General features: G+C 56.0%; 8 protein-coding genes across 12 annotated transcripts; 4 read left to right on the top strand and 4 right to left on the bottom strand.

Annotated features, from left to right (window-relative positions):
• The first annotated feature begins 96 nt into the window (after window positions 1-96).
• On the top strand, window positions 97-825 carry H310_06221 (hypothetical protein). Its single transcript, XM_008871201.1, has 2 exons — window positions 97-553; window positions 604-825. The coding sequence occupies exons 1-2, from the start codon at window positions 144-146 to the stop codon at window positions 779-781; spliced, it is 588 nt and encodes a 195-aa protein (XP_008869423.1). The 5' UTR covers window positions 97-143; the 3' UTR covers window positions 782-825.
• A 2349-nt stretch (window positions 826-3174) lies between these two features.
• H310_06220 (hypothetical protein) lies at window positions 3175-4710 on the bottom strand. Its single transcript, XM_008871200.1, has one exon. The coding sequence runs from the start codon at window positions 4096-4098 to the stop codon at window positions 3223-3225; it is 876 nt and encodes a 291-aa protein (XP_008869422.1). The 5' UTR covers window positions 4099-4710; the 3' UTR covers window positions 3175-3222.
• An 813-nt stretch (window positions 4711-5523) lies between these two features.
• H310_06219 (hypothetical protein) lies at window positions 5524-7072 on the top strand (the record flags this gene model as incomplete). The annotated part of the gene is made up of 5 exons (XM_008871199.1): window positions 5524-5915; window positions 5964-6051; window positions 6104-6179; window positions 6231-6404; window positions 6463-7072. 5 exons carry the CDS (start codon window positions 5524-5526, stop codon window positions 6957-6959), a joined length of 1227 nt encoding a protein of 408 aa, XP_008869421.1. The 3' UTR covers window positions 6960-7072.
• On the bottom strand, window positions 6496-11384 carry H310_06218 (hypothetical protein). Of its 3 annotated transcripts, XM_008871198.1 has the most exons (12): window positions 11270-11384; window positions 10719-11213; window positions 10043-10672; window positions 9684-9996; window positions 8859-9588; window positions 8278-8783; window positions 7866-8222; window positions 7697-7798; window positions 7468-7611; window positions 7269-7361; window positions 7106-7214; window positions 6496-7060 (listed from the first exon to the last, which is right to left on the bottom strand). In XM_008871198.1, exons 3-12 carry the CDS (start codon window positions 10639-10641, stop codon window positions 6975-6977), a joined length of 3039 nt encoding a protein of 1012 aa, XP_008869420.1. In that variant the 5' UTR covers window positions 10642-10672; window positions 10719-11213; window positions 11270-11384; the 3' UTR covers window positions 6496-6974. The 3 variants fall into 3 exon arrangements, with proteins under 3 accessions (XP_008869420.1, XP_008869418.1, XP_008869419.1); XM_008871196.1 differs by lacking the exons at window positions 6496-7060; window positions 7106-7214; window positions 7269-7361 and having other exon boundaries at window positions 7412-7611; window positions 10719-10971; window positions 11013-11213; XM_008871197.1 differs by lacking the exons at window positions 6496-7060; window positions 7106-7214; window positions 7269-7361 and having other exon boundaries at window positions 7412-7611; window positions 7697-8222; window positions 10719-10971; window positions 11013-11213.
• A 144-nt stretch (window positions 11385-11528) lies between these two features.
• On the top strand, window positions 11529-17250 carry H310_06217. 2 transcript variants are annotated; one of them, XM_008871195.1, is made up of 6 exons: window positions 11529-12444; window positions 12493-12706; window positions 12753-13301; window positions 13353-14926; window positions 14981-15134; window positions 15202-17250. In XM_008871195.1, the coding sequence occupies exons 1-6, from the start codon at window positions 11552-11554 to the stop codon at window positions 15355-15357; spliced, it is 3540 nt and encodes a 1179-aa protein (XP_008869417.1). In that variant the 5' UTR covers window positions 11529-11551; the 3' UTR covers window positions 15358-17250. The 2 variants fall into 2 exon arrangements, with proteins under 2 accessions (XP_008869417.1, XP_008869416.1); XM_008871194.1 differs by having other exon boundaries at window positions 14981-17250.
• Window positions 15139-17253, bottom strand: H310_06216 (hypothetical protein). The gene has a single exon (XM_008871193.1). The coding sequence runs from the start codon at window positions 17237-17239 to the stop codon at window positions 15458-15460; it is 1782 nt and encodes a 593-aa protein (XP_008869415.1). The 5' UTR covers window positions 17240-17253; the 3' UTR covers window positions 15139-15457.
• A 1099-nt stretch (window positions 17254-18352) lies between these two features.
• Window positions 18353-21103, top strand: H310_06215. Of its 2 annotated transcripts, XM_008871191.1 has the most exons (13): window positions 18353-18787; window positions 18832-18895; window positions 18954-19081; window positions 19140-19204; window positions 19292-19365; window positions 19420-19475; window positions 19541-19687; window positions 19748-19898; window positions 19947-20054; window positions 20136-20284; window positions 20348-20529; window positions 20576-20693; window positions 20802-21103. In XM_008871191.1, the coding sequence occupies exons 1-13, from the start codon at window positions 18378-18380 to the stop codon at window positions 20956-20958; spliced, it is 1809 nt and encodes a 602-aa protein (XP_008869413.1). In that variant the 5' UTR covers window positions 18353-18377; the 3' UTR covers window positions 20959-21103. The 2 variants fall into 2 exon arrangements, with proteins under 2 accessions (XP_008869413.1, XP_008869414.1); XM_008871192.1 differs by lacking the exons at window positions 20576-20693; window positions 20802-21103 and having other exon boundaries at window positions 20348-20567.
• On the bottom strand, window positions 20993-23322 carry H310_06214 (gamma-glutamyltransferase). The gene is made up of 12 exons (XM_008871190.1): window positions 23237-23322; window positions 23073-23196; window positions 22838-23022; window positions 22644-22786; window positions 22557-22590; window positions 22469-22507; window positions 22341-22413; window positions 22234-22295; window positions 21858-22178; window positions 21682-21805; window positions 21438-21615; window positions 20993-21394 (listed from the first exon to the last, which is right to left on the bottom strand). The coding sequence occupies exons 1-12, from the start codon at window positions 23291-23293 to the stop codon at window positions 21079-21081; spliced, it is 1656 nt and encodes a 551-aa protein (XP_008869412.1). The 5' UTR covers window positions 23294-23322; the 3' UTR covers window positions 20993-21078.
• Between the last annotated feature and the right edge of the window lie 62 nt (window positions 23323-23384).

Here is a 23384-nt window from a genome sequence, read left to right as displayed (position 1 = left end):
ACCAGTCATCCAGCCATCACCCGTTCTTTCTCGCGTTTTGATTGGTTCATCCAGTGGCATCCGTGGGGGTTTTGACGGACCAATCACAATGCACCCCCTCGTGTGCTTCCGCCGCACAACCGTCCGACGACGATTCCTCCGCGATGGCAACGCAGCGACCGAAGCGAAGCGAGGTCACCGAAATCAACCTTAACGACGACGAGGCAGAAGTCGCCCCATTGGCACCGAACGGAACGTCGTCTGCAACTGCGGCGTCCCGGCGTCCAAAGGGTAGCGCCCTCGGCGACATCGTGACCAAGTTCATGTGCGTCGTGTTCCTCGTTGTGGCATGTCTTGGCTTGCATGAAGTGCGCTTCTGGCACGTGTTGCTATATTCTTCGCACGCGAACCGACCGCTCGTGAACCTGGGCATCTTCTTCTCCACGGCAGTCGTCCTCCTTGGATCTTACTTGGAGTATTACCGAGCACTGTACCTTGGAGAGACCCTCGAATACAAGAAAGCTCAATCCACCACTCACGCCATTCTAGCGTCCATAGTGCTTGCTGGTATAAGGTAAGGCATCGTTTCGCCTCGTTCCATGACATCTAACTGTCATCTTCTAGCTTCTCGATCGGTCTGTGGCCCGTGTGGCACTGGATGACACTTCCAATCCTGTTCATGTGGTTTTGGGGCTTGATCGTGCCGCTCGTCGTGCTTCTTCCACCCACGGCTCAAAAGGTCGTGTTTGCCGGCATCTACCTCTACTTTATGCACTCGTACTTGTCGACATTTATGATGTAATTCCAAGTACTTCACTCTTCGTGCCACGAACGAAGTCTGCTGCATCCTTGTAAAACATCGACGGCGCGCTCTCTCAATGGCCTTCTTTGGCATGGCACCTTCATGGTTAGCTGCCTTGGCGAATGCAGAGGCCGCGTGACGCACGGGCTGCAACCTACTTGTCCTTCATGGTGTTCCCAAATGCGGAGACACCAAAGCGACCTTTCATCGTGGCTCCATCCAAATACATGTGAACGGGCGAGGCCAGTGCTGTGCCAACATTCGTGACGACAACGCACCAAGTGAAAGAAACCTGCCGAAGAATACGGGGGGGGTCGAGTGCGTTGTGGTGATCTCCATGTAAACGCAATCAACTCATCCCTTCGTACACTGTCCAGAGGAACGCAGGAATGGTGGGATTTAGCTGGAAACCATCGCGCCCCTGAGTGAGAAGGATGTCGTTCACCCACCAATATTAATGCGGTCGCCCGCGTCGATTGCCATTCGCCGCGTTGATCGCGCGCAGGGATTTAGGACGAATGCGGTTGCGGCATGGATAGCTTGAAGTGACAGGCGCCAAGAATGCCATCATGATACCAACAGTGTGTTCGTGCGTTCGACCGATGGTTCTCGTCCACAGTGCTTGAAATATAGGACTTGTGAGACTGGTTTGAACACGTCGCAAGCGGCTGCATGCATCGGGCGTGTGCATCCTTACAACGATTCGTAGCCCAAAGCACAAACCCACCGTGGGAATTCCTCGATAACTTTTCCGCCTATCGGGGTTTCCAAGCATGTTGTGGTGCTTCCGCGCTGTCACTAAAAAACCTCCGCTCACAACACACATCGGAGATGCCATCGGCGGACGGACCAGGCGAAGTCCATCACCACGACGTGGAGATTTCATGTATCGAGAGCGATGTCCACCGTGCCAGGTGACGAATCCACCTCTGTTGACGATGACGTAGCTGGAGCAGTGTCAGCGGAGCATTGGGATGACGATGGTGGCGTTGTGGTGCTCAATGAGTACGGGATTTCAGTCGTCGTTTTCGTCAGAGCCCGTCGACGGAAAGGCCACGAGTACCCTTACAAGGCCTCGTTCATCCTCAGTCGAGGCGCCATCAACTCGAGCCCTCCGAGCGTTTGCCCGTCCAAACGTCTTTCAACGCGCCCTTGTCATTCACGTGATAGCAAGCGTTCCAAGTGGTATTTCGGACCTCGGTCGCTGTACAAATGGAACCCTCCGTCCGACATGGTCCGGAGTCCATGCCATGTGCTGCGGACGCCATGTCCAGATCAAATTCGACGCGTAAGCTGCGTCGACTTGGTTTGCGACGTCGTGTCGCGGCGATATCCTGGCCATCCATTTTCCATGCATCGTTGGCGTCCCCTTGTGGTTCGACCAACAAATCGAGTTCTTTTACGGGGATGTGGAAGCGTTAGAGTTGGTGGGCATCAGCGCGGAATTGCTCGCGCCGTCGCGGCCGTCCCATTTCGGTTTGTAGTCGTGCCACCCATTGCACAGCATCAACCCCAACCTTTGTCTTGAACGATCGCAGTGGATTGCGATGGTTGGTAGGCTGCCAACTCCTGCAGAAACTTGCGTCGCGATGCGCGGTAGTCATTGGACGCGGCATTGTCCGCTCGATGCCTGCATACCCACGCGCCACAACATGGCCTGAACATCACCCTTTGCCATGCTGTTGCGGCCGCACGATCGAGGCAGCAAGGTGGGTGCGTCGTCAGAAAAGGTGTGGCATCATGGTCGACGATTCATTTCGTTTATACTGTAGACTTGCCGAAGTTTGAAGTAAACTTGTTTGGCACTGAAAACTTCTTCCTGCTAAAGTAGTACTCGATGCATGGCCCGAATGTAGCCGACGCGCACTTGATGGACTACATCCACGAGCGCGTAAACACTCTCTCCGCCCGACCGCGGTTGTCCCTCGTGCCCATCCGTCAAGCGGGGCCGGCAGGAGGTCTCCAACAAAATCGTCAAGATGTGTAGTCGCGCATGGCGACGGTCGCAAAACGACAATGGCGCCAGGCCTTGAACAGAATCCCATTCATACACGACAAATCGTCGGGGCGGCTGTGCTGGTCTTGGCAAGCGGAGCTTGGCAGCGTGCCCGCTCGCTGGCTGGACGTTGGACTCGAACCAGGTGAAAACGTGGTCGTACAATTCAAAATGCTTTCGCGGTGGCAGCGTACATCGTAATCCACTGCCACAACGTCCTCGACTTTGACGCTACGCCGACAAGTCGACGGTGCGCATGCATACCCGCCACGAGCTACACCACACGGCCCTGCACCAAACAAAACGTCCTACCATGTGAAAGGACACACGGCGCATAACGGCTCGCTGTTGACCCGAGTCGTTTTCGAACCACTTATGAATAGATATTGATGGGAAAGTGCTTTCTCGTTTGCAAGGTATGCAATCGGTGGGGCCATCGGCCGCGCTATTTGCCAGTGCCAAACCGGCATCGCGAGCCACCCACTCGTCGCACTTGTCTGCCTCGGCGTCGGTGTTTCATGGCCCCAGGCGAAGCTGGTGGTCGTCGATCCAAGCGATCCTGTCCTTTGCCACGGGCGTTGTGGTCCTTCAAACGTATGCGGCAGGCTGCTCGATGTCGCTGCAGTCGCTGTTGGGCACCCACTTTGGCATCGATGGCACCAAAACTGTCTACGCCCAGTACGAGAGCCCACTGATGCTTGCGATGGTCGAATCGATCAAGACCCGGCGAGAACGCGTCGTGGCTGACTTGCATCATGCTCTTCAAGGGTCCAGGTCCCCAATGCCAGTTGCCTACCTCGTGCCATCCACGTCGTCGGATGCCACCTTTGAGTTCTCGACGACAGTGTGCCCGTCGACCGGGACAATTCGTGAAATTCACGCCCCAGACGCAGTCCTGGCCTTTGTGGGACGCGTGCTCTTGGGGCTGGGCGACTCGAGTTTTCCCCGACATGACGCAGTCGTGCTCATCGATTGTCGCTTCGGCGCCATTTCTGACCAGGATTCGTCCACGTTCCGAGCTCATGTCGTCGACCGATCGCTGACGTACATCACAACGATGACGGCTGGTGCGCTTGTGCTCCAGCGCCCGCTCTTGCGTGAAACGACGGTCGCTCTGCCGGTGATTGTGGTAAACATCACGTTCGACTCGATAGAACCAGTGGATGCCGCGGTGAGACCCCCCCGACGATTTGCTCGGGCACTGAACTCGTCGTCCGATGTGCGATCGGTGGTTGCGATCAGGGCCCCCTTCGCCACGGACGCCCCCTTTGAACTCATGTTCATCGACGCAATCACCGACGAATCGCAGTTTGAAGCGCATATCTATCAACCTGACGGGTCGAGCGAGTCGGTGACGCTCATGGGAACGGACGGCGTCTACGTCGAAGCCGAGAACGTGTTTGGCTCCTATTACTCGTACTGCTTTGACCTGCCGTTGGATGCCGTCGAGAACCTCGCGTCATTGCAATTCCTCGGTGTCCCCAACTCGAAGAACGCGTACGCGTGGGGGTATGCCATCGTGACGGTGTATCTGTGTATTCAAGTGTCGTTTGTCCTCGTGAGCGCGGTAGTCGTCGCGTTTGGCAGCGCAGGGAAGGAGAGGAGCTGGGTCCTTGGCTTGGTGCATGGCATCCCCGACATCAGCCATCAGCTCCAGGCATTCTTGGGGGTGCATGCGTTGCTCAGCATCGGGAGCTGCGTCTTGGACCGCGGGTGGGGCCTCTACGAGTGGTGCGATGCGTCGTCCCAGCTGCGAACAAAGGCCAGCCGGACCATCAAGCCACTTCCGGCCCACGTGCAGTGCCTTCTCCAGAGTTGGGTCGTCGTCATCTGCCACGGGGCTGCGAAAGGCCTGCGCATCAACTTCAGCTTGACACTGGTCATCGTCGTGACTGCGCTGTTCCATGCACACATGGCGTATTTCAAGGGCGGGTGGGGCCTCTACGTCGACGTGAGTGCGTACGTCCAAGTCATGGCGAACATGGACAGCTTGATCCCTTCGCATCCTGGCCACATGGACGTGTGGTTGTATCACACACTCGACGGCATGGACATTCGGTACGTTCTAAACGAGACAAGTGCCTACATTTGGGCGACGTGCGTGCTGCTGGCGTGTGAGGTTGCCGTGTTTGTCGGCCAGCGATTCGTGTGCCGACAGCGACCGCGTGTGGTGCCCGACAGCGCCGACGCCATGTTTCTCTTGGAAGAACGGCTGGGAAGTGTCGATGTTTGTGGAGTGGGGTCGGAGGTGGTGAAGCGCGTTCGTTCCACGACCAACGAGTTGTACGTCACGGTCGAATGGGCATGGTACCTCGGCTACGTCGTCGTGGACCATTCGTACTTGTTCAAGCTGCACGACGTCCCCAAGCTGTGTATCAACGTCCTGTTCAACGTCGAGTCGTTTTACGTGTACGGGTATCACGTGAGCGGCAACCAAGTCACCGCCAACCTCTCCCATTTTCACGCGGAGGATTTTCCCAGTGTCTGCAGCCTCTGTCGCCTATCGCTACGGCCGTTGCGACAAGATTGGCCCATGAACGAGACCAAGCGCCATCTGCGCCTCTACGACGAAGCGGATCGGCGACTCAAAGCGCCCAAGTAGCTGTCTCCGCTCGCTCCAACGGCCGCACGCATGCGCATGGACCAATTCGGTGATGCTGCCGCTGGCAATTCTGTCGTTCGTACAAGTCGCACTTCAAAGGACACATCGAGGCGCACTTAATGGACAAATTCTTCATTCGGTCGCATGAGCATGGCGAGAGCAGCATCCGAGCAACGGTTTATGCAATGGCTCGTGGAACATGGCGCGAAAGTCGACGCGCTAAGGATATCGAGCGATGTGTCTGGAAGCCGTGGGGTAGTCGCCACGAGAGAGATTGCCGAGAATGAAGTGAGCATCGTGATTCCGTCGTCGTTGTTTATATCGGAGGTAACAGCCAAGGCCGACCCGACTCTCGGGCCAATCTTTGCGGCGAACATGGACCTTTTCACACGGGATGACCCTCTGCTCAGTACGTTCCTTACGTACCACATCTATCTCCAAGATGCGTCCTTCTTCCATCCGTACTTGGCTATCCTTCCACCCCCCGAGTCCATCTTGAACTGGTCCAGCGACGACTTGGCCGAGTTGCAACATCCGTACGATGCGCAAATGCACGACGTCTTCGTTGATGGCATGTCACGTAGGCAGCTCGTGGACGTGGCTACACGGCGAAACCACGAGATCCACAGCTGGTACGACCGGATCACGGCACGGCTGTTTCGCCTGCACTCAGTCAGTCGACGTGAATCGATCCATGCTTGCCCCGCTCTCATCGTTGTCGTAGAGCGTCTTCGATGAGCTTTCCTTTCCATATAACACATTCCGCTTTGCGTGGCAGACTGTGCAAGCTCGAACGTTTGGTGCGTTGTCCATCCATCCATTCGTGTTGATGGAGGGTGGTGTGTACGCAGGCAGACGCCTTCCCTGGACATCGCTTGTCCCATTTGCCGATTGCCTCAATCATGCCAACGTGGCGACGCGGTACGACTTTGACGTCGACGGGAATGGGTGTTTTCGGTGGCACTCGAGCCAGCGCCACGCCCCTCGTCAGCAAGTGTTCAACTCGTACGGCCGCCGTCCCAACCGTGCGTTCTCAGCCATGCATGTTGCGAACGACTTTGTGCCGTCCAACCTCCTCCGTAGAAACGCTCCTGCTGGACTATGGATTTGCCCTGCCACGAAACGAATGGGACTTTGTCGACTTTGACATAGACGCGATCGAGTTTTCGCTGCCAAAGCCCGAGCGACGACGGCTCTTCCTTGCCGCCCACCTCATGCCGTTCCCATCGCGCCTTCGCTTCTCGCCCGACACAACGTTGAACGAAGTGCTTCCGTACTACCGATGTGCGTCGCTGGTCGCCGCCTCGACCGACACGTCCATCTTAGAACCGCAACACCCCGTCGTCGAGATGAGAGCTCTGATGCGGCTACGAGACCAGCTTCAGCATCACTTGGCAGCGCTTCCCACAACCATCGACCAAGACAGTGCCATGCTCGACGCGAACGACATGACAGATACCCACCGAACGGCGGTGGTGTACCGGTGGCATCGAAAATTCATTCTGCACAGGGTTCTCGAGATGACGACGGAGCAGCTGAAGACTTTCAACAGGCCAGAGGACGACGCGGTGGCAAGATAAAGATGTCGACGTCGCTTAGCACGTGGAGCAGAACGACGCCTTGATCACGCTGAGCAGTTCGTCGCGGGTCGTGGGCTCTGTAAATCCGAAAAATCGTTTTTCTGCCAAACCAACCCGTGAGAGATCGGACAGCGTGCGAATCGAACCTTGATACGATTCGCCAGTGTTGCCCAGCACGTAAAAGATAAACGGTGGATCGTCGGGTTTGCGAGCCATGAGGTCTGGGATGGCTTTAATGTCGTCCATGGAGTCGATCTACTTTCCGACGCGTCATGAGATGACCACACTGGGAAGAGATCTTTTTCGTACGATGAGTTGGCCAAGAGGAGGCGCGCACGCCTCGACATCGTCCATCGACTTCCAAAAGACAAAGCGCGACCGACGAAATGCCACACACAGGGGCTACATCATCATGCACCAGAGAAGGTGGTCAGAGCCGTTCAACCGACCGTGACACGATGATCGATGACAGGGTTGACATCGCCTACGGCGGAGAAAAGTCGAGTACCTTCCACGAGCGGTCATTCTCCATTTTGACTAGAACCGAGCCGAGCCAGAGCGCTTGCAGCTTGAGCCGACGACAGGCCGCGGCATCGACAAGCTCGGCGCTCGTTCGTCTTGCTACGTACGCCCGTCGCTGTTCGTCGTATGCCTGCACACCGCCCGATCCAGAAGCCATAAAAGGTCCATGAATGGGATTCCCGGCCGTCCTCATCGCACATGAATGTCGACTGTACCTGGATCAAGTCGGTGTCGGTGGGTAAAGAAGAAATAAAGTTCCACAGGATGTTGCGCGCAGTGTTACTCGGTGGCCGGTCTTCGCGCAGCCCCGCCGCAAACTACGCCACATTCGCCCATGCATACGTTGTCAGGTCCAATGCGACGTGGCACGTTCATGCAACGCACTTCGAGGAGTCCACCGACCAAGATGAGGTACCGAGCCGGGACGAACGAAAACAGAAGCGATCCACCGACGCACACACCAAACACGAGCGCCGTTTTCCACGGATGGGTCCAATTGAACAAATTTTGTGTGCACACGACGGTGGCGCACAGCCGACCGATGGCATTTTGGACCGTCGTTGTCGTATCTTTGGCTTTCCACAGCGCACCAAACAACGTGGTGCTGAGGGTTGTCTTGGCGTCTTTTTCAGCCAGCGCGTCCTGGACAAATTTGGACCACCGCTTCTCCGCCGGCCCGGCGCCAACTCTGGACGCAGACGACGATGGATTTCGTGGGGGGAGTTGCATTTTCAATCGCACCTGAGGAGCCCATCGCTGAATACACATGATCTCTCGGACATGACGTCGGGATTACCGTCAACGACGCTCGTGGCTCTTCATCGCCGGCAGTGGATACCTTGCTGTTCAGCACCAGCGGCAACGTCAGTGTCTCTTCATCCGAATCGACAAGTCGCACGAGCGGAATCGGAGCTGTCGATGCGAGCACAATTTCCCCGGTCACGGCATGGCCAGGACTGGTTTCGGCCACTTGGACCAGATCACACCGCAGCAGCCCTGGAAACGCTGTCCATGGGACGAGCAGTTCCCGGCCATTGTCGAAGCGCTTGGCAGCTTGCACCAACGGATACACGAGCGTATGGTAGTCCGTCACTGGGGCTCCGTTCGTCGTGTGGGTGGGCCATGACACGTGGGCATTTCGAAACACGTGCTCCTTCTTGGGTGGCGTGTTGGGGCGGAAGAGTCCAGGAGGAGTCAAATGAGACACCACGTTCGACCCATCCCTCCATGTCGGATGCGGTGTCTGGCGAACAGCATGCGTTCGTCCAATGACGAATTCGTCGCCTCCAGAGTAGACCAGTCCTGCCAGCATGTGGCATTGACGCCGTTAGTCTACCAAGCAACGGAACGCGGCATGGCGATAAACACACAACGTACCCGAGTCGTTGACGTCCATGTCGTTTGGAAGGTAGTTGGCTCGGACAAACACGTAGTGTGCGGTGGACGAAGGCGCCATTTCCTTTGGCGGATACGAGGCTTCGAGAACAGCGACAAAGAGAGACGCGACCGGCCGGAACAGTCGAGACGACTCCATCACATCTTCGTCGAATGCGACCCACTTCAACAAGTACGCGCCAGTCAAGCGTTGCCACAGCGTGTAAAGCATGTACGCAATCGCGACCAGAAAGAAGCTGGCTGGGAGGTACTCGGCATTCAAGAACAAGCATGCTGCCGTGAACCAGGCCAGGATCACGCCCGACTGGACGGGGTGCTTCCACGTGATGATGGCCACGTACTGTTGTTCGAGCCAAGGCACGAGGGCCAGGACACGGGCGAGGCGATCGATGTTGGTCTTGAGTGTTTCGACCGAAAAGTCCTTTTCTTCGCGGCCTTGCAGCACCATGCGCTGTTTGGGGACGTACAACAGCAGCTTTTGCTTTTCCTCGGCGTAGTGCAGCGACACATGCACGTGGCCGACGACTTGCGACTTGAGCTTGAGCGGAAACGTCGTCTTGGCGCGATTGAATAATGTCGAGCCATGCAGCGACGTGTGGACGAAACGCGGCGTGGGAAGTGACTGCATGACCTCGTCAGCGTCCATTTGGAGCAATTCAAATAGCAGCACCGACATTGACCCGACAGGGACGTTGGTCGTCAAATCCACAACCTACGAGCGGCGAGCACACATGCACCATCAGGACGACGATTGCTGGAACCCAAACGACTCGGCGGCGTGTAAACTCGAGGATGGTTGTTACGTACTTCCAAGAGCAGGGTCGTGTCGCGATGGGTAATGTCAAAGCACGATTTATCGTCGTAGACTGGATCGGCACTCTTGTACACTTCTTTGGATTCGTGGCGAACGCCATCGACGCTGAGCCGACAGTACGTGTCCCCGTCAAAGATGTTGGACGCATGGAGGTTCTCGGCGGCGTTGCAATGTTTCGAGCACATGTGAGCTCCTTGCACGTTGACGTAGAGTTTGCCGAAGCTCGGGAGCGGGTTGGCCGACAGAGGGGGCTGCACCAAAAGGTACCCACTCGAGCCGTCTTTCGGCGACACAACGTATCGATCTCTGTTGTTGCGTCTGGTCAGAAAATGTGGCGGGATGGCTCGCGCACCTTTTCAAGACCGACCGATCGTCGATGCCGTCGTCGTTGTCGTTGTTTGAGCCGGACGAGTCTTGGTCTTGACGCGGGCATGGCAGGTTTGTGTTGGCAAGCATCATGCATCCCTTGTGGACGTCGATGCCGCATCCCTCGCATCGATAGCCCCACTGTGTCTTGATCGTGCTCATGATCACTCGCTCGCACACGCCACACGACAAAATGCAGACCCCAACAGACTTGAGCGAGTGGACGCGGAACTTGTGGTCGCGAACGACAACTTCGGCCGGATCGGACGATACGAGCCGATGCAATCGGGTTTGGGGGTCAAACTGCATCGTAAAGTAGATGCGTGCTCGCTGGCTCAACGACGACGTCGAGTTGGACGGTGACACAAGCGTGAACCATCGCGAGATGGAAATGCCCGGGTGCTGCAACAGCGGTGCCGTAGTCACGAGGGAGCTGGCGAGCAGGTCATGCGCGAACATGTAGTTTTCGTTCCAAACTTGGACTTCCAACGTTGGCACAGGGTTGTTGGAGCTGTTGCACCGGTGCTGCAGGCGCATTTCGTTGGCGTGTGCATCCAACCAGACCGGGTTCTTTCCCCCGCTCATGGCAGCTTTGGTTTGCACTGGTTCGTTCCACCTGAGGACGGGTCAAGAGGCAACGAAAGCGGTAGAGATTTACGTACGGCAAGAGTGCTAGCCGCACGTATGGGTCTTGGCGACCGACCCAACGCACGCTGGGCAGGTCCACGGCTTTGTCGGCTACGATCTTGAAGACCCCCGACTGGTTTGGTTGGACGGACCGACGGTAGTTGAGGTAGTCGTCGCGGCTTTGGATCGACGGGTGTTTTTCAACGAAAGAGGCGGCAAACGCCAGGCACGATTGGTCGCACACGATACCACTCGGTCGAAACTCAAACAGCGCCGACGCGCTTTCATCTGCGAGAATACAATGAGTTTGTCGTGATGGTGATATGTACCAGTCCAGAGTCCGTCGCAGAGGTCGCACTTCGCAGTATCCGTAGAAGAAGTTGTCCCCATGGCAACAATCTCGTTGCGCTCAAGCATGCCAGCAATGTCGTTGTTTCGCTGAAGTTTGTGCGCGACGTCAGCGTCGCTAGACCGGCTGCGACTCCGGCTCCGACCATGGGATCTCTTCTCAGGTGGCCGCTGTTCCTTCGCTGGACATCCACGACGATGTCATCAGACAGATTTGCGCCATACTCTACTGCCTTACCTGAAGACTCCACATTCAAGCCCACAGACAAGCGCTTCCTCAGCTCCATGCTCCAGCTTTTCTATCACAAGGATCGAAGTGTGTCTCGATGCAGAGTGATGGTGGTATCGCGGCAACTGTGCAAATACAGAAATCACCAAATCCAAATTCCTCGAAAATTGTCACAATGATTGGACGAAATTTTGAAGAATGAATACATTTTCGCAAATTGACACATTTCTTTGTAATTGTCGTCGCGTGGCACATTTGACAAATACTCCAACGACTGTGCCGCGACCATCGATGGAAGTGAGGTGTCTGTGTGGGGCCTCCCTCACAGAGCGCGATGCAGCCTTTGCCGTAAGCAGTGACAGCCGCGTGCGCGTGTACACGTCCAATGGACTAGTTCTCTTGCACGAGTTCTCGTCGATCCACGAGCGAGTACTCCAGATGCATCACACGACTTTCTGCGACGCAATAGTGACACTCGAGACCAAGGTCGGCGACGATGACATGGGGGATTGCTACTTGTGTGTGTACCACGATTGGCGGGATACGTCGTCGCGGACCCCTTATGGTGCTTCATCACCGCCACTTGCGACAGCGCAAACGCGATCGAGCTTTGTCCGTGCATATACCTTGCCGTTGGCCATATCCGATCCGGACGCGATATGCATGTCCGTATGCAGCTACTCCGGTCGCGTTGCGGTGGGTACGCCGGATGGATTTGGCGTTAACATTTGGCAGACCAGCGATGGCTTCTTCGAGCACGTGATGGAGGTCAAAGTGAACGACCCTGGTCTCGCCTTTGTCGCCGTGCATGGCGCCCATCTGGCCGTCGCGACCGCGACAGAAGTTCGCGTCATGGAGATCCAGGTCATCACGGACGACACTTTGCCATCGTCGACTTTATCTTCCTCGTCGAAGTGCGTGCAGTCGTCAGAAGGATTGCCCAAGCTCTCGACGTCGTTGCCGCACGAACGGAAGAAGGAGCTCATCTACAACACATTGGAAAAAGACCGCATTCCGCTGATCCAAATCCCTGGGCTCAGCGGTGGCTCTTTGAATGCTGCGTCCAACCAAGGCATGTGCGGCAGCCACATCCGCATCGTAGGCAAGGACGACGCCCAACTTGAAGCGTTCAATTTGGCGGGTCTCGTCCAAGCGACGGACGTTCGCGTGAATGCCGCTTTGGCGTACGTCAACCGCTTGGTGTACCGCCGATAACATTATGACGTGTGTAGGTACCTGCGCTGCCATGTCCACGTCCTCCTTCAGCGCTTCGTGCCGCCCAACCATTCGATTTCAGGGCTGCACTTCGTCCCTGAAACAATAGACCACCGTGCGCAGTCCCGCAGCTACACTCGTCTGCTCGTCACGACCCACGCGTCGGACGCGATTCTGTATTACTTTCTCGCGGACCACATTGACTCGACTCGCGACGCGATGACGAGAAAGGTATCCAAGTCGCCGCGGCGTTGCCACCATTGATTTTGCAAAGTAGATTCTGCAGCGGGACGCCAACCCGGTGCGCGGTGTCGTCGAGCCGATCGAAATCACGGATCGCCCGGCGGCATTTGCGTCGACGCGATCCGATTCCAGACGCAACAGTGTCGTGGAATCGAAGCGAGTGGTCATGTACTACAAGCTCCACGCGCCGGCGACGTCGGTCACTGCCAACAGTTCGTTCCTGTTTGCTGCGACTGCGGCTGGCGTTGAAGTCTGGTCGCTGTGGAGTCCTTGCCATCACGTTGCTGCCAAGAAAGCGCTCGACGCAACATTCGTTCCCGAGCCCACGCAGCCCCAATTCTTGGGGGTGCACCCGCTGTCCGCGCCAGCGGCAAACATCGTGGCATTGGACGGCTATGTCGTCGTCCTGACTCGCGACGCAGCGAGCCGTCAATTGATGCACAGTGCGTGTGTTGCCCAGTCCAAGTCTCACGAGGAACCGTTCGAGTTGAGGGAGGTGTCACGGCCACCAACGACTCCGTCAGGGGGCACCGTGCTAGTGTATCGTCAGAGTCCACCGTCCCGGATGTTTCAGCAGCTCAAAGTACGTCCTTGATTCACCACGCGGTGGTCGTTGGAGTGAGTGTGGTTGTAGGCCAACACAAGTGGCGACAAGGTTGCCACGTCCGCGCAACTGGACCTCCTCTTGAGTTTGTTTTCGCTGTATCGATTCCGAGCAGACGTGGGGCTGGATGCCCTTCAAAGCGCGACGCTGGCATCCCCGATGCGCCATCTTTCCCCCAAAGACAACGTGGCGATTCAACTCGAAGTCAAGCTGTACGACTCGCTCGCGCGGAATTGTGCGGCCCACATCGCCCATTTGTACACAACCCCTGCATTCCGTGACTTGAATCGCGCCGCGTTGTTGTATGTCGCGTCCAATATTAGCGCGCGGGATGTGCTGTTGCGGTTTCGGTCGCTAGACGATCCAAAACATGGGATCCAGCCCGACGTGATCGATGCCACGGCCGTATACTTGGAAGGTTTTTTGTTTCCAACCAAAGACCCTGCCATGTACCTGTCGCCCCCCGTCGCCGCGTCCATCGGGTCCGCCCAAGGAAACATCGACTACGAATTCACGGGGGTGGTGCTCCGCCACTATGGGGACCACGCGCCCGAGCAGCTCTCTCGTCTCGCCATCGATTCGTCCCTTCCATGGACGCTGCTCGACATCGATTATTGTTTAGCCAAGCTCCAGTTTGCGGCGAGCGTGCTAATCCGAACGGGCGTGCTGGTATTGCTCGTGCGGGCCCACAACATGCCAGACCAATTGTCAACGTTCTTGACCGCCAAGGAAGCAGTCGCGGCAACGTCGCCGACGGCCACGAGCGCCCAAGATTATAGCTTTGCTTCCATCGCAACAAGGATTGAATGGCTTGCAGAAAACTACCCCGATCCACTTATTCATTTGTGTGTCACTCACCCGGAGTTTCTCGTCGTCCAACAAGCCGACAACAGCACCGACAAGACGCCGTCGAGCTCGGTGAGCCATGCCCCCCGGTTGCAGCGATCGGTGCTTGCCACGGGACTCCTGGAAAAAGCACCCGTCAAGTGCTTGAACGCTCTTGAACTCATCTTTCACAGTGCCCTTGGCCATCAAAATAGCGTTGGTGCCACCGTTGCGTTTTGTTTGGGCGTCCTGGGCGACTACGGCGCCGCGGTCGGACAACGCGTGCAAGCTCAGCGTTTCCTTGACACGAACGACGTGGTGTCCAGTGGGTTGTTTGACACAACGGAAGTGTACGTGCTTTGCGCCGTGCACTTTATCGTGCTGCACTTGCTGAAACATGCCACTCCCGACGGCACAACGCTACTGCCGTATTTGAGCCTCGAGTTTGTCCACTTGTGTGTCCGATTGAGCTTGTCGCCGTCCATAAACTGCAAAGCAATGCTGTCCCATGCCCTCGCGTCCAAGTCGACGCTTGTACCCAAGAAGCTCACGTCGTTGCCGCCGTTCGTAGTACCGTTTTTGACCGCCATGCTGGGCTCGCCCAAAGCCTCCCACGTCAACCAAACGCTCCATCAGCTGTACTTGCTGGCGTCCCATATCGTAGCCACGTCGAGCAACGCGGAAGCGACCGTTGTTGCCATCTCTTCCAACGGCGATGCCGAGGAAAACCACACGCTGGGCACTCTCTTGAAGTTGTTATTACTACCTCGTCGTGACAAGTACAGCACATCCATGCCCAACCATTCGTCATGTTTGGCCCTATTCCCATGTAGATTTCACGACGGCCTGATCATCTTGAAAGCGTCTCCAACGTATCACGCGTACCTGCTGTCGTATGCGATCGCCAACAGCACGTCCCTCACCGACTGGAAAGCCTTTTTGAACGTTGTGCTTACCATCCACACTGCAGAGCCAAAACGGAGCGACGTACGGCTCACTCGCCTTTCGATTTCATGCCAGTTTTGCTCACCCGTGTTGCTGCCATGCGGTGTAGGGGGGCCATTTGCAAGCGGCGCTGGATCACATGGCGGCAACGTTGTCGCCGCAGGACTTGCTCGCAATTCTGCCCGACGACGCGGACGCGGGGCTCTTCCTCGACGCGCTGGCCCGCGCTGTGCGGCTGCACGACAGCGATCCCATCGCTGACTGATCGACACAAAGACCTGTATAAGTCCATGCGGCCACAGGACGGACTGTGTGGAAGTTGCTTCACGACGGGTGCTTCGATAGATAGAGTGTATGGAATTACTTTACTTGGTCGACTCTTCCACCAAAGTCGCGACACAAAAGACCATGTACAGGGCCATGAGGAAGAGGCCGAACCACTTGGTGAGGTGCGCAGTAGGGACTTGCCACCCAACGGCGAGGAGGGACACCAGGCACACGACGAGGATGCAGAACCCACTACGCAACGTGCTCTTCTCCGCGACGGACCACAGCGGCACCGTCGATTCCTTCGAGTGGAAGCAACCGAGCAGCAAACTGAGTCCACCGCCGACGAGTGTGTTGAATATCGGACCCGCGATGCACGCCGCGGTTGCCATTTGGAATTGACCTTGTCGCGCCAGCGTCGCGTTCCCGATAAAATCGCCCATCGAATTGCCCCATGCCAGGACCAAAATGCCGAGCGTGCCGCCCGAGATACTCAAGGTCACACCCAAGACGTGCAGAATTGCGACGATCTCATGGCCGACAAGGAAGATCCACATCGATGAAGTCATCAGGGCGACGGCGGACAGGGCGAAATGTATTCTGGACGACCTTCGTGTCTCGGCCGACAGAAAGAGCGCCGCCACTGCCACAACCAACCCCACGGTCGCTGCCACCACGACAAGTTCGTGGGATATCGGAAGGATGCGTGATGCCACGTACATGACAAAGAGTGGAGTGCAAAACGACCAGCACATCAAGTCCACTCGGCGAAGCGATGTGGGGTGGCCATCCGTCGTTGCCGGGTTCAACATGGGCACCGTGACATGGCGAACCCACGACACGGGCAACAGCACGACGGCCACGCACTTGCCCATCAACGGCATCGCAGACTCGCAGGCGTCAATTCGTTGAATGTGGATGCAGCGTCGTCGCGGAGGAGCTTCGTTCGTCCCCTCGACGTCGCCTTGAGATGCTGCTGAGATGGCCAACGACGGCGCGGTTGACGTTGTGGAACATGGTGAGTCGAGTGGTACTTCGACATACGTCGGTGGACATGGCTTGCCATGGCCAGGTTGCGTCGAACTCACTGGCTCACCGTGCTCCAACATAGCTGCCTCGTTGTCAGACGCTTGGAAAGAAGGCGTGCGTAGTTTGGCTTCACTGGTCGTCTTTTCAGGGGAACCCCCATCGATGGCAGTCCTTTCGATAGCGTGCTCCATGCGTACGACAGAAACAGAGTACAACACGTACAGCACCAATGCCATTAGAGACGCTTGGACCGTGGCGTAGCCGATGCGGTACACGACCACAAGGCCCGCCAGCGCTGCCAGATAAAACACGACGTCTCTCATGAACGGTCGCTTGTTGATGGGCACACCGTTGGAGAGGTAGACGAGGTACCCGAGGGTAAAGCACGATACAACGAGACCGCTGCCGAGGAGCCCACCAACGCCAAAACCAGCGTGCTTACTACGTCCTGAAAACGACGCAATGGCGGAAATGAGGTCAGGCATGCCGTTCGCAAACGCTAGCAACGTTGCGCCGGCGACGCTTGGGTCCATCTTCGAGGCCGACGCAATGTACGTGACGGCAGGAACAAGGAATCGACTTGTCGTGTCTGCGGCGATGTAGAACAAGAGGCATAGCACGACGCACAGCAGTGACACAGACGCCTGTGGATACGATTCCATGTTGCAATAGTGGAAGGCCAGCGCGTCGAGAGTCGAGTCGCGAGTCGCATTGGCGCACGCACAGCGGTGATGGACCGGGACTTTGGCAAATTGAGATCTAGCACACCCGTCGGGAAAGTTGAATGCAGCATGAGCCATGGTGACGGAGCCCACGACGGCGAGAACGACCAGCGTCCGCGGCTGTTGCATTACGTTCGCGCGACTACTACCAGTGACGACCTCTTGATCGAGATAGCAGGCGAAGCTCGGCCAATCACATGCTGCAATACTGCATCATTCCAATTTAATTGGCTAAAATAGTTTTTGAAATCCATTCCGCTTCTACTGCAATTCGAAGAACACCCGACAGACAGACAGACAGGACCGCATCGTTTTTACACTAGAATTTCAATTGCTTTTCCTGAACTGATTTTTTAGACGGTTATGTTCTCGTTATTTTCTGGTGAAAATGTCGAGTGAAAATATCGCATATCCACACGGAAAATTATATGCAGCAAATTTTCCTGTGCAAAATTCACACAGTAAAAAAAATCCGCACAGACCAGCTTCATGTGGACCTTGAATGAGTCAGAAATGGCTTAGGAATGTCGTGCTCTTCGGACTTGAATTTGAATTTACAATCTTGTTCACTCTGCCCCGCGAAATTGCAGCGGGCAATAGACATTGCTTTGGAATCGCCATCCAAATCTTTTGCCAGCGTTGCAGCCAGCATCGAAGCTGCTAGGTTGTCGTGCATCGAATATATTTGTGAACTGGCCAAGTCCATTTTCCCGTCGCAAGAAGACATTGCAATTACTAGATACCCCTGTGGCAGTAATATGCAAATACCCGCCGACATTTTGTGATGGCAGAATCTATCAATTTTCACATCAAAATTTAACGAATTCTTCGAAACAACACTTGTTCAAGCGTCACTGAGGTTAAAACAATTAAATTTGTCCCTCCTTCTTAAACACCAGGCTGAAAAAGCCACACCACGAGCGCTGTTGCCGTCCCGAGAGCTCAGATTGAATTGAAGATAGCTGGTTGTAGCCATTGGAATTCCGCATTGTAGTTGTGTCCTCTTGTCTGTATTCCTTCGCTCGGAAGTTGGAGCGCAGCTCTCGTCGGACTGGCAATGCGACGATTGTAGCAACTGGCTGGCATTGCTCGAGTAGCAATGGAATGACGCAAGTTCTCTCGTTTGGCGGTGGCGGGGTGCAGCCGCTTGGCTTTCGCAGCGTTCGCCGTCACCAAGGTTTCTCGTCGAGTCCGGATAGCTGACTTCATGATTCCTTTATCCGGAAACCATCGAGTGTGAAAAGGAAAGCAACAGACTGACACGGTCATGGCGCCAACGAAAACCGCGATCGTCCAGGCGAAAATTCGTCATGAGCTCCGGCACTTGCATGAGAATCACGAAGTCCCTGAAGACATTCAGCGCATGGCGGCGATGATTTTGGACCTGATGCACAAACTCGCCCACAACACGATTGCGGTCGCGGACGTCGTCGACGCCGAACATCGCATGGAGTCGTTCCTCACGGCAAATTCAAAGTCAAAACACATTGCTGTGTTTGAATCCGCCATGCTCGAGATGACCCGCGCGGTGGTGGTGACAGCGCTGCAGGAGTCGCTGCATGCACTCTTGTCGTTTGGGGCGTTTGTACCGGCGGCGTTGAGGTTCTGGAAGCGACAGCTCAAGAATCCCCTCGAGTTGTTCCTCCTCACGTTGCCAGATAAGGTGTTCGTCCTGCCGTACGTGCCTAGTGCCGTTTCCTCCTGCCTCATGAAGACCACAGGGGCGGCGACATCTCGACAGACGAAAAGATCCGCGTCTTGGACGAAACCTACGAAACCTTGCTTGTACGCCGACCAGCTACTTCTCCAGAATTTTGCGCCCATTTCATGCCATTTTAAACAGGTCCATATTGGTGAATTGAAGCTCCAATTGCTCAAGTGGCCGCACACAGAGTCCAAGCGAAACCAGGACATGATGCAGGCGTCGCAAGCGCTCCTATTAAAGGTCTTTTCGACCGAACACTTGATTCGGTAGGATCATCCATCGTTCCTATTTTCCATCGGAATGACCCTTACTTGATGTGTAAAGTCCCAACGCTGTGACTGCCAACGTTTTGGAGAATGCTTCACCCACCCCGGCATCGGTCTCCTCCGGTAGGCCTCGTCGTTGCCTTTTGCTTTCTGGGCTTCGTGTCGATGTCATGAGCTTTGCCATTAAATCGGTGCCCGTTGCTACTTCAGGTCGCGCCCGGTTCTCCGTCAAGGTAATTCTGGACTTCGTTGAAGGGCTACCAAATCTCCGCACGGCCTACAAGGTGCGAGACTCTAGCGTTTGATGGTATTTACATCGCCATGTCTTTCTCAATCAGGTGGAATTGGACCATGTTCTATCAGGTTGCACGATCCCACCTTTCCTCCGGCGTCGGTACGCTTACCATCCATCTTACCGCTCTCTTCCAGGAGCTAATGCACTCATTTGGGCGAACGTAGTTGGTGGCACGTGTCGGTTGGCGCCGTCGGTGCATCGCTTGGCCTGGTCTACCTCGTGCGCAATCGGCATGAGCTGGGCCAACTCGCCCACACCATGCACAAAGGAATTCGCGACTTTGTTGTGGACCACATGGTCGTGCCCATCAAGTCCGTGACCAAAGCGAACGCTGTCATGCTCTGATGCTCAATATTGTCTGTGATTGTTAGCAACATCGTTGGCGAGATTCTGCTGAGCAAGAAGGCTCTGATCCAAGACCCTCTGGCCCTAAAGGATTCGAAGGAGAGCCTCCAACGCATGCTCGCAGACTTCATTCACGATACGAACCCGTCCATGCCGTTGGCGCAGCAACAGGCCATGGTACGCTGCCAAGGTGCACGGCATCTATTCATGGTTGAGGGAGTTTAGGTGGCCAACATGGACATGTCGGTCGTGTCGCTGCAGTACGAGAAGGAGTTGCCCAAGGCTGTGCGCAACCTCGTGACTGGAGACATCGTGCGCATGATGCTGATTCAGGTGGGACGCCCATGTCCACACATTTTTTATTGCGCCGGAGGTGATCTTGTGGACAGGAGGACTTGACAGCGCGTGGAGTAGATTCAATTCATCAAGAAAGAACTCATGGTCGCGATGAAAGCGATCGACGAATTGATGGACGCAAACCAACTCAACATGCAAATGATGGCGACTCTGCCCATGTTTGTCGTCGCCGGTGGCATTTACGTCGTGATTTCGAAAACGTCCAGGTCCGAATGCAAATTTTCCTGGGCCCACAAACGCTGTTGCCTTCAACCGCTCCTGCTTCACAGACTTCTCTACCAGTTTACGAGCTCGGCCATGTACGAGGACCCCAAGAGCGTTGCGTCCCAAATGCGCTACGCATTGAGAGATATTGAACGCCTCCTCAACATGCAAAACGTCAACGGCACCATCGATGCGGATGCCCTCCCCGGCCTAAACAGCCAAGTCTCGACCAGCTCCATGTCACCACGTATGTCGTGATGGTGCAGTATAATCATTATCATCCGTGAATGCAGTCTTGCGCGCCGCGGTGGCGGAAGGGAATGGCGGCGGTACGACGTTGGGCGTTCGCGACATGGGGTACTTGGTCGTGCTACTGGACCAACTCCAGCAGCTTTTTGAGCGCAATCGAGGGTACGGCCTCCTCGAGAATTCCATCACGGATGCGTATTTTCACCAAGTTGACGAGGCTGGTGTGGTCGAGTTGGCAACCCTCTCACTCGACGCGTTTTGTGTGCCCAGGTACTTTGACGAAGACGAGCAAAAGCGGTTCGAAGAGGACGTGACGGATTTAGTCGGCGAACACATGCTTGTGTCGCAGCAACTGGCCGTGATTGCCCGCATGCACCACAGCCACGCATTTCTCGTCAAAGGCGTGAGTTCCAAGTGGTTCCACTAGTCGAAACGTCTAGGCCAAGCAACGGCGATGGATGTTTTCGCCAGGTGTACTGAGTTTGGGTTGGGAATTGTTTTTTCTTGACACAAATCGTTCAACAAGCTCAACGCTGTGGAGGTCTCTCTACCAGCCCATGGGCAGCCCGTCCCCGCGTCCGTCTGACCCGGCGCACAGCACGCCGTTTCGAGGGTTCTTGGTAATGATTTGCCCTCGTCCGACTGCCGCCGCTTGAGCTGGCTCCAGCACACGAACGGCATGGCCTTTGGCGCGAAGGGCATCGACAACGGCCTCGTCCACGCCAGGTTCGACGTACACGTACGAGAAGTCGCCTTCTGGGGTGCCAATGCAGAAACGCGGCACATCCAACGCTGCTTGAGGGTCCATGCGGAAGAGAAGCTGGTTGAGGAGTACTTGGACATGGCCCTGAGGTTGCATGAATCTACTCATGTCGTGAGGCGCATCATCAACGCAAACAAGCGTACCCGCCCATAACAGTAAACGTCGAGTGGAGGAGCTGCGAGTCTGTGTAGACAGACAAGGCTGGGATGATCGTGTGGTAGGGGCGTTTTCCCGGCGCGAGAACATTCGGGTGGCCATCGACGAGGGAGAAGTTGGCGCCGCGGTTTTGAAGCGTGAAACCCAGACCTTGGGGAATCAAGCCTAGAATGTCCGACCGCATCGTCACGATCTGAATCAACGGGAGCTCGATCCCATGGAAGGATGTACCAGTGCCAAAGCCAGCGTAATTGCTGTTGACCATCGACACGGCATTACCGGCGCCATCCACGACTTGGAAGCTCACCGTGCCACTCGACAGCACGGGCGAACCACGGATGGGGTCCACTGCCGCCTGAAATTGGTCAGAACAACAGCGATACTATGTATCTCTCTCTACTACTTACCTTGTCGGGATCGATCAGCGCAACGCGGGTCTTGGCGTAGGTGGCGCTGAGGAGCTCTTCGACAGGGACATGGGAGAAAGTTGGGTCGGCAACATACCACCGCGCATCTGTGAACGCCAACCGAAGGACCTCGATTAGCGTGTGGAGGTACTCAACCGAGTTGTGCTCTTTTTTCCACTCGTCACCCGCAATCTCATTGAGCAGGTTCAGCGCGATGAGCGCCGTGATGCCTTGGCCGTTGGGAGGCACTTCGTACACATCGACCCCTCCGAACGACGCCTTGATCGGGTCCACAAACGTCGACGTATGATTCTTTAAGTCCTAGGCGCTCGACAACATCCATGACATTGCGATTCATCCACGAAGGCGGTCCTACCTCCAACGACAGAACGCCGCCTTGAGCTCGCACGGAAGCGACGATCGCTTCAGCAACGCGACCTGGACAGTTGAAGCTGTAAACGGCAATTGAACATACCCACCCACCTTGGTAAAAGCCAGCTTTTCCTTTGACCGCCACTTCCTCCAACGTCGACGCCAACGATAAATTGCGGAAGATCTGGGAAAGAAACAGCCCCGTCAACACATCTCAATGGTGTCGAGGCATGAGCTACCTCTCCAACGCCAGGGGCGTCGCCATCGACAAGCAATGCCTACCGACCCAACGTCATCACGATCGAATGTTCTCCCGTTTGCGTGCACCTCAGGATGAGGCCACTGCTTGAGACGAGGGACTCTACGTGATGCAGTTAGCTCACAGACTATTTTCGCCCGATGGTCGCAGTATACCCGCGTTTCCACGCGGCAGCCGTTTGCGACGAGAGCGGGAATCCATTCTTGGCCAGGTCGATCACGGGACGAAGGACTTCCTCAACTGACAACGAACCCCAAGAATCAATAGCGTCGACCCAGCCGGCAACGGCCCCTGGAACCTACAGGCAGAGTTCGATTACGATCCAACCGCACATATTGACAAGTCTTACCGTGATTGAGTGGACATGGTCGAGAGCAAGACTGTCACGGCCGGGGCAGTCCTTGCGCGCTCGTTCCAACGTCAGCGCTTGGGCATTGCGGCCACTACCGTTGAGCGCCGACACTTTCTTCGTCGCGGCATCGTAATGGAGCAAAAAGCAGTCGCCGCCCATCCCAGTCGAGCACGGTTCCACCACTGGGCAACGGACCGTCACGCTCATGCACACGCATTCCATTCACACGTACACGCCAAGGTTGCAGCAATAGCAATCGCAGCATCGGTGGCATTGCCACCTTGTTTGAGAATGCGGAGCCCAATCTCGGACGCTTGGGGGTGGTTGGTCGCTACCAAGCCGTGGATTGCATGGACCTGATTGCATAGGTCATGAGGCAGACAAGGTCGCACGTACAGGAGAGCGCGTGAAGGCCTTGGAGAGGTACGTGCGCGGGGCGTACGGCGGTGTCATTGCCCACGAGCAATTCGAAATGGTTGTCGTCACTTGGCAAAACGACCCAACGTCGGAAACAAGCACTTGACGATTCCGAATATAGTGTGCA

This window comes from Aphanomyces invadans, assembly GCF_000520115.1.
Source record: "Aphanomyces invadans strain NJM9701 unplaced genomic scaffold supercont1.11, whole genome shotgun sequence".
NCBI classification, from domain to species: domain Eukaryota; phylum Oomycota; class Saprolegniomycetes; order Saprolegniales; family Verrucalvaceae; genus Aphanomyces; species Aphanomyces invadans.
This window is presented reverse-complemented; position numbering and strand designations above follow the sequence as displayed.